This window comes from Erigeron canadensis, chromosome 8, assembly GCF_010389155.1.
Source record: "Erigeron canadensis isolate Cc75 chromosome 8, C_canadensis_v1, whole genome shotgun sequence".
Lineage (NCBI taxonomy): Eukaryota > Viridiplantae > Streptophyta > Magnoliopsida > Asterales > Asteraceae > Erigeron > Erigeron canadensis.
The window spans coordinates 49,774,176-49,783,614 of record NC_057768.1 but is presented as its reverse complement, the minus strand read 5'-3'; the positions used below and the strand labels follow the sequence as shown (position 1 = coordinate 49,783,614).

The following is a 9,439-nucleotide window of genomic DNA, read 5'->3' as shown; positions in this document are numbered from 1 at the left end:
TGTATTCTTACTATCATGCATGCAAAATAGTAAATTTAAACAAATAAGATGAATTTTATTTTCAAATTATCGGTGAATAGCGTCAGAATGTCTTTGTATATATTTTTGAAAGTTCTCGCGATCTATACACTTCTAAGATGTTTTTAGTAGAATTTGACACCTGGTGTTTGTTTTTATAATAATGAAAAAATTTCATTGTGATTTACTGTTTTATCATTTTTTTACCTTGTTATTTTTTTTTATTATTATTTCATCCTGTGGTGATTTTTTATATCATTAGAAACCCTTCACTTTAACAGCCGTTAATTTGGATCCGTTAAGTCCCACATGTGCAAAACATGAAATAATTTTCGTCTTTTTACTATCTTCTTCCCCAAAACCCTTTTTCCTTTCCATTTTCCAGATCCAATTACAACACAAATAAATTACAACACCCCAAATTCCAAATCTTAGTAACCAAAATTTCCAGATCCATCCTCATATCTCTCTCACAAGAACAAACTCATTTCTCAAAACACAAATAAATTACAACACCCCAATTTCCAAATCAAGAAACGTGAAGGATCTCCACCACTCCCATCAATCTTTTGCATCATCCTTCTTCACACCTCCGCCACCTCCATCATCCCAACGACCCCACCACCACCGGCATCACCCACCACCACCACCACCGCTTTATTAGCTCCGATCAGCAACCGCGAATCTCATATAGAAAAGAAAATGGCGTTCGTCTCCATGTTTTTATTGGTGGGTCTCGTTCAAACAGAAAAGAAATTAAACAGAGGGTGACAAGTTGATGCATATTTTGGATTTATGTATCTAGATATTTACGTTCATATAGAAACCCTTTTTAATATGTCAACTTGCCTTTTCAAATGAATGTTTGACCAACATCTTTATCAATTTGCTGGGTCTCTTTTTAAGCTAACATTCATTTTCATGCTTCCCTTTATATTTATTTATATACACAAAATTCGAAAATAGAATATTTATATCTATTTTCAGAAAGATCTCTTCATCAGATCTATATGCACATAAAATTAAATCTTAAAAAAGTGTTTGTTTTGTTTGAAGATGTGAGTGTTTGTGTTCTTGTTTAGTGGTTTGATGTAAGTATATATATATGTGTGTATATGTGTATTGATTATGTTTGGAGAAGATTATTGAAGATGCATAAAGAAATACATATATATGTGTATATAAATGTATATAGATCTAAGGGTCGATTTCATTACGTGCCTCAAAATTTATAGTTATTGTTTTTTGGTATTTTTTTGTGATGATTTGGTTGTTAGTTTTGGGAAAGAAAAATAAAAAGATTTTTATGTATTGATTTGGTTGTTAGATCTTGGAAAGAGAACTAAAAAGAAGAAGACAATGTTTAGAGGTAAATTGACCAATATGCTCCACACATGATCAGGTTAATGGAATAGGGGTTTATAATGATATAAAAAGTCACCACATGGTGAAATAATAATAAAAAAAAAACAATAAGGTAAAAAAATGATAAAACAGCAAACCATAGGATGATCTAATGAAATTTTCTCTATAATAATTGTGATGTGTTTAAGGCTTTAAGCATACTTATATATTGGTCTTTTTCATGTAAGTTATTGAATATCGTATAATGTTGTGATATGATGGAACGAAAATGTCGCATAACTTATGTTTATAAATCTATATCTATATTCTTAATAGTTAATATATTATAAGGTAAATTTAACTCATAAAAATTTACAATCACTAATCATAATGAGAAGTGCCGACCGAAATGATGATGGCAACACGGTGGCCCACGTTTAACAAACACCGTCACAATTGGCTTTTTCATTGTCTTATAACATGAATGTATGCCGGTTTTCATTAATTAGTCTACCAATTTTAGTTCTTTTCATTTCAATCTACCGATACATATCTTTTCTTTTTTTTTTTATATATATTTTATTTTATTTATCATTATAAGATGCAAACTATGGTGGATATTGGATTCCTTAGAAATAAGTACCACGGTACCCACGTAATAAGGCAATGGTGGCAGCAACAACGATCTGGAGGTGGCAGTGACCAATGGTAGTGGCAGAAACTGTTGCTGGTGTCATTTTCCAATATATACTTTAGCTAGACGGTATTTTCCAATAAAGAAGATGGTATGGTGAGAAAGACTATTTAAGATCTGCTTAGTGCGAGAACCTTTCGTTGTGCGATTAGCACACATCATGCGCGTCTGAAGTAAAATTCACTTGTTAAAAAAAAAAAAAAAAAAAAAAGAAGCTAGATAATAAGTGTCGATAGTATAATTTAGTAAGATAAGAGTTTGGGGTTTAATTTAGCTCATTAAAAGCAAATTGATTAATTTCTTATAACTTTTTTTTAATGAGGGTTTCAATAAGAGTAATTGTGGCATTTTCAAATTAACTTTCTTAAAACTATTTCAAAGGGTGGATAATACGAGCAATAAAGATAAAGATATTGGATTCTGATACCAACTTAAAATATAGGTTTTGTTAAACGCAGTCTCAAAAATGCATTAAATAATTATATAGTTACCATAAAATTCAGGGATAAAATTTGATATGGAATATATAAATTTTTAGTGCATGAAAAACACAACTATAAAAGCTGCATTTATTTTTAAAATATTTCTAGAAAGAATAAAATGTATTTTCTAAAATTTGTATATGCATGCAGTAATAAATAAAGTCATAGATCGGAAAAGGGAAATCATTAAATATTATTCCTATTTCCATTAGGGATCTCGCAATAAGATACTCGTAGTAATTATAATAATCATCTTACGTATTTTGGAATGTTAAAATTTCCGAATATAAGTAATGGTGAATCAAGAATTTGGATTTACAGAATTACCCATAATATAGTAAGAGTAAGAGTATAAACGTTATAAACATGTGAGGATCTAGGAGATTATATACACATTTTACACTTGGGCCGGATTGTCCATCTTGATGAGTTGCAAGATTTTTGGTTGTTTAAGTAAACGGAAGGCAGAAGCTAGGCGTGGTTTGTAAAAAATTAAAGAAGAAAAATATATGTATTTTTATAACAAAAAAATGAACCAGGTAACTTAAAAGAAAAAAAATTCAATATCTCATGATGTGGTAACGTCGGACAATGGTGATGGTAATTGATATAAATGTAATTGATCTTAGGGGCAATGGTGCAGTCGGCACTTTGCATCGGCTTCTTCCTTAGGCAAGAATTATTGGTTCCTTGGCTCCATTGAATCCCCTCCATTAGCAAATAATTGGTAAGTAGCATTGGCTCTTTTGGCAAGAAATATTAGATTTATTTGGCTGATTGTAGTGACTGTTGGGAGCTTTATTTGTCAGCCTTTTTTTTTAAAAAAAATATCTCATTGGCTTCCTTTGGCGAGAATTGACACTACACCCTATAAATTGATAAGATTTGACAAGTTTTTGGCTCGACACGTGACAGACTCCCATTAGCTAAAAAAACAAAGCCAAAATTTATCAATTTGCTAAATATTGCACCCTTGCCCCTAAGGGGTTATGAAGATATTTAAAAAATATATATATATATTAATGGTGTAAATTATTTCATTAAAAATAAAATATTTCGCATCTTACATTTTTAATACTTTTAGTAACGTGTATAATTATAGATAGTTGGTAAGACTTATTTTAATCCAGTTTCCATTAAATAAGATGTAATAATGACATGTAGTTACTAGCTATTCAAGTCAAATTTAAAGTTCAAATTACTGGATTCATTTTTGTAGCCACTGGCTGATTAAAATCTTGACTTTAATTTTTGGCATATTAATTGTATTTTTCATGTCAATGAAAATGTAATGGGTTTTGTTAAATGAAAGGGATTTTGTTAAGATGAATTATATAGTTGTAAATTACTATAAAAGTTAGAAGTTGAACTTTTAATATGAAAATGTATAATTTTTTTATGCACATTAAATGAAATCATAAATATTTCATTTAACATTTTCTAAATGTAATATTGATATTCATTGTTTTCATTTGAGATGAAGATTGATATTAAGCAATAAACATTCGTCTTGATTAATTTAAAATCGGTTTGGGTTTTAAGAACTTCATTCAAAAAACGAAAGCAAAGGAAACCAAGCAATGGTCCCAAGTCACTAACAACAAAAAAAAGCATAAATTGTCTACATTAATGATCAACTTTCATATACCATTAGTCCATGGTACATTAATGTCTACATTATTGATTTATCTTCTTAAGAATTAACCTAAAAATCATCATAAAAATATTAGATGTTAACACGTGGATTATATTGATTTTCTTTTCTAATCTTGCCTTCTGATTTTTTTCATATGTCTTCATCTAATAATTATGAGGATTATCCCTCACAATATTTAATGATATTGTAACATTTGCTTCTTTGTACCCATTCTAGCGCTCGCTAATATCTATTATTAATAAAAACATATTGCTGATTAAGATAATAATTATTAATATCTAACAAGTTATTAAAACTTATGAGAGAATGGTAAAAATAAGCAAAACTATTACGTTTTGTTGTGTTCGGGATTTCTCAATTGTGTTTAGGGCTCAAACAAGTGGGAGAAACTTGTTAGATAATGCAATATGATGGTAATTTGGAGTAATTAGAGAATAAGAAATGGATCCATTATTTGAAGAAAGAAAAAAACAATCCGTGGTCACTTCGGGTTGTAAAATGACATTAGTTATAATCATTAGGGAACCAGTGGAAAGGATGTTAGCTTTGAGACCTGAGATCGAATCTTGAATCTTCATGGTTTCAACGATTTATCTTTTGAGTGTGTGATCTTATCACTTATGTTCTACTTTGATTTCAATACTTAAGTTTAAATCATTATACTTTCCATTAAAAATAAAATAAAATGAGAGTAGTCATTAACTTTGAAAGAGAGATGCAAATACGAATGAAATGCACCAATGTCTTTGGGCCAAATTTGAGAAGCCCAAGTTAAAAGTAGTAGGGAGAATTTAGATTTGTGCATCTAACGACGTCGTATTGATTTTTCCTTGGTGTCTTCCCTATCCAAAAGTGGTTAGCCTCACCTAAAAAATTGGTTGAGCAGCTTAAATTTGTTTCAAGTCCAGAGAATGGGGTCACACACTCTGTTTTCATCTGCTACATGTTGCCATCATGATTCTGTTTATAAAAAACCCGACCCGTTTACCCAAATAAACATGTTACAACAAAGTCAATGGTTAGGGACTATCAGATTCCCCCTTAATTACTCGAATCTGCGACCCGCCTCATCCAAGACCCGACCCGTATCCGCCACCATTACTTTCAGTCTCCCAACAGCGTAATTTTCTGACTGAAATTATAAATTATTATATTTGGGGATGTGAGAATTATTTTATAATTATAAATGAAAATATATGCAGGAATCCTGAAAGGTTCAAATCTACGAGTACTGAGAAAGCAGCCGGGTGAGTAAATTGAATTTTGATTGAATTTATTTGAAAAATAGGATTGGATATATTTATTATTTGAAAAATAGGTGGTCATTGAAAGGAATAAAGGCATTTGCAATGGGGGAGTTGGAAGCGAGGAAGCTCAAGTTTTCCGCAACTGGTACCGAGGCTATTCTCATGGGAATTTTGGTTGAGGGTACCTTTTCTTTTACATATATTGCGCTTTATTTGCAAAACATTTACACTTATCAGCCCACCTCTGTTTAGGCTTCTTTTTAGTATTTACCTGATTTCTTGTACTTTTTTTCAAGTACAAGAGTTCCAGTCTTTGGATGTACACTCTTTGTAGTGACGCAAACAACCATAATCAGATAATTTGCTGCTTAAACTTAGAAATCATTTCACTGTACAGCAAGTTCTAAACTGGTTGTCCCAATCCGATTCTTGTGACGCCATCTGATTATAATTTGATAATCATAATCAGTTTACCTGAACACTCAAAGTTGATTATTGCAAGTCGATCCATTCAAGCGCCCCTTTACTTTACTTGGTGCCTGCCACACCCTAGCTAAAATTGGCAATCAGGCATTTTGGCAATTTTCTAACAGTGGATTCCTACTTTTGTTCATTTGCAGGGACGAATCGTGCTTCAAAACTCTTGCGTGCAAATGGCTTCACATTAATGAAAGTGAGGGAGGAGGCCATCAAATTGATCGGAAAGCCTGACTATTTCTTTTTCAGTCCCGAGCATCCTCCTCTAACTGAAGCGGCCCAAAAGGCCTTGGATTGGGCTGTTGATGAAAAACTTAAATCAGGCAAGCTATGCTTATTATACCCCCAGAGCTCTTCTTTTTTCTTTTCTTTTTTTTTTTATCAGTCATGACCTATCTTGCTACTACCATTTGTCCCCAAAAAAGTTTCTATTTGAAATCTAAAATGTGATTAAGACATAATTTTGGATACTTTATAAACAACACGCAAATCCCCACTTCACAAAATAGAAAAAAAAAAAGCAGATGGTTTTTTAGGAACATTTGGTAATCCATTTCTCTGCCAAATGCAAGAGATGTTCCCCAAAAAAGGAATCATTGAATGTGCATTTGAACTGATTTTTGCAACTTGAACCTGCAATAATCAGATTTGTGTGTTTGGGTAAATTTTGGTTATGGTTTTAATTTTCTGATAAACTAAGGTCAAATACTCATATAGTAAAGTCCGGGGGAAAAGATGTATGTATGTGTAAAAAACAAATATTGTGACATTTATATTATATAACCTGAACTGCCCTCCCCTTCACTTGGAGCTTAAATGACTTCACACATTGTCACAGGATCATTTCTTTTATAGTTTTGAACTTGTAATTTGTTATGTAATTAAAAAAAAAAAAAATTATCCAAAACAGTTGAATCATTCTTTAAAATACACGGATAAATGTAGGTGATGATGGGGAAATTACAACTTGTCACCTGCTTCTTGGAGTATGGTCCGAGAAAGAAGCTGCAGGGTGCAAAATAATGGTTACTCTTGGCTTCAATGATGACATAGCAAAAGAACTTCACTCTTTAATTTCTAAACCTGGATTTGTTGAAGATTAACTTCTTCTCCAGCATGCATTGTTATCACTCTTTCCCTTCCAAATGAATCACCATTTAATTTTAATCAGGTTCCAGCTGTGATAATTTTTTATCTATCTATGTCCACCCTTAGAAAGCCCAGAATCAAAATTAGCTCCACTAGTTTCTTTTGTTAAGTTTTTCTTGCGAGTCAAACTGACCATCTTTCCCGATACAATACATTGATCGAGGCTACATTTAAGTTTACAAATATGAACTGAGCCGAAACATGGAAGAGATGAGAACTTGCAAACCACGTCATGAAACTTGTAATCCTATTGACTTGATGATTGAAGTTAAAACATATAAAATGACAATATAACTACTGTAATTCTACACAATGTTTTTTTTTTTTGCAAGGAACGTAACCAATGCATTAACTTAGGAAGTATCATTTTATATGCTACATTTCTACAAGTCAAAAAATTGAGTTCGTTTTAGATACGTTTTTTATGGCAAGAGTTTTTTATTAAAGGCATTACTTGAAAGGGGTATAACGTAGTGGAATCTCTACTTGTAGTTTTTTTTTTTTTTTTTTGCCTTATTATAAATTGTTCAATTATTCTCACCCACATAATGACCATTCTTAGTCATTTAATAATGATGATCATTTGCGGGCCCAACTTAACGTTAATGCTTTCTTTGTAACATCTATCTAATGTTAATGCTAATCCTAGTTGATAGTGCACAAATGGACAATCATACTATTTGGAGTTATCCTTGGATTTGAAAAACAAGTAGTAGTGTTCCTAATCTTCTATTTCTTTTCCGGGCGGTTTAGTGGGGACTTGGAGTGTGTAATGCAGCGACCAGTATCCTAAATTGTAATTTTAGGAGGTTACTAATGATGAAGGTGCCACGAACTCGAGTCTTGAAACTGCTAAAATGCAAGAAAATTATTACTACAAACTTGATGTACAATCTTGGTGAGATGTCTCACATGTTTTGACAATGCTTTTATCTTTAACCGACTCAGCGGCAAATCTTTGTGCCTTGCCTGCTTCGTCGGTCCAATTAATCCTAGAAATAAACACTAACAACAAACTTAAACAACCAACGACTCCAACTATGAAACCTATTAACAGTCCGTGGAGTCCCATATGCACCTTAAAAGCTAGAACCACCCCTATAGGCAATGCTAATAAGTAGAAGCCTGCCACATTTGCATAAGTCCCTAACCATGGCCTGGCAGTTCCCCTCACTATGCCACCACAAACCGCCAGTGGGAAATTCACCACCTCCAACAGACTCATCCACAACATTGCATTACTTGCACCTCTCAAAATGCCTTTATCATGGGTAAACAGGCCACCCCATTTGCCTCTAGCCAACACCATGACTGCACCTCCAACTAAACCTGCAACCGAGCCCAATGCTAATGAAATATATGCCGACCTGTAAGCAGGACCCGCCTGGTTTGCACCAAGCTCATTTGAAACACGGATAGATGCGCAAGTGGCTAATGAAAGCATCACCGCGAAAAGCAAATAGTCAAAGTTGAGCACAATTGCGATGATGCTAAGTGCTTGTTTGGCATTTGGGAGCTTCCCAGTTAGCAAGACCAAAATTTCATAGCACCACCATTCAAGGCATGTAGTAAGGCAACACGGGCCACAAAGTCTCAGTAACCGATTCCAGTCCTTAAGCCCGTGATGACTCCACCCGCCTTCTTTCCATGTGCCATCCTTTCTCAACTCTACGACCACCACATAGACTGCTAGCAGAATGACCACTATAAGATCGGTGATCCAAATGGCCATTGACACACCCTCGAAACCTCTAGTTTTTGTAAGAAATATGTTGACAGGCACATGAAGAACCACCGCGAGAGCGGAAGTGAACATAATTGGAACCGTTATACTTTGTGAACTTAGATAGGATTTAAGAGGACACAAGAATGAGGTGATGATCAAATCAGGGAGGAGAAAAAACAAGTACCTCTTTGCTTCATTAGATATATCTTCTTGTTGGCCGAAATGAATCAAGATTTTATCAACATTTAGCCACAAGAAACAAGAAATGAGTGATGCTACTAGGAGCAAAGAAACCATCATGACAAGAGTCTTGTGAAGGAGCTTGAAATTCTTGGCTCCATAAGCTTGACCACAAATGGGCTCCATGGCACCACATAGACCATTCAAGACCGAGAAACCGGTCACGTTTGCAAACATGAACCCGAGACTCCCACCAGCTAGCTCAAGCTCGCCAAGACGGCCAAGAAACGCTGTTGTGATGGCTATCTTAGCGAACCATGTCAAGTTCATCAACACCAATGGAAATGCAATCACTTGCTGCGTTTTCAGCTCCAAAAGTGCCATTTCGATGAACTTTTTTGGCGGTTGGAGGGGAATATCTTCTTCCATCTTTTTTGGATATTTGGAGTTCTGACAACAAAAAAA

General features: G+C 33.7%; 2 protein-coding genes across 2 annotated transcripts; one reads left to right on the top strand and one right to left on the bottom strand.

The window, feature by feature from the left end:
* The first annotated feature begins 5,043 nt into the window (after positions 1-5,043).
* Positions 5,044-7,086, top strand: LOC122578229 (ATP-dependent Clp protease ATP-binding subunit CLPT2, chloroplastic-like). The gene is made up of 5 exons (XM_043750139.1): positions 5,044-5,315; positions 5,398-5,442; positions 5,514-5,623; positions 6,063-6,242; positions 6,865-7,086. Exons 1-5 carry the CDS (start codon positions 5,107-5,109, stop codon positions 7,020-7,022), a joined length of 702 nt encoding a protein of 233 aa, XP_043606074.1. The 5' UTR covers positions 5,044-5,106; the 3' UTR covers positions 7,023-7,086.
* An 825-nt stretch (positions 7,087-7,911) lies between these two features.
* Positions 7,912-9,439, bottom strand: LOC122579415 (protein DETOXIFICATION 56). Its single transcript, XM_043751588.1, has one exon. It carries the CDS (start codon positions 9,401-9,403, stop codon positions 7,943-7,945), a length of 1,461 nt encoding a protein of 486 aa, XP_043607523.1. The 5' UTR covers positions 9,404-9,439; the 3' UTR covers positions 7,912-7,942.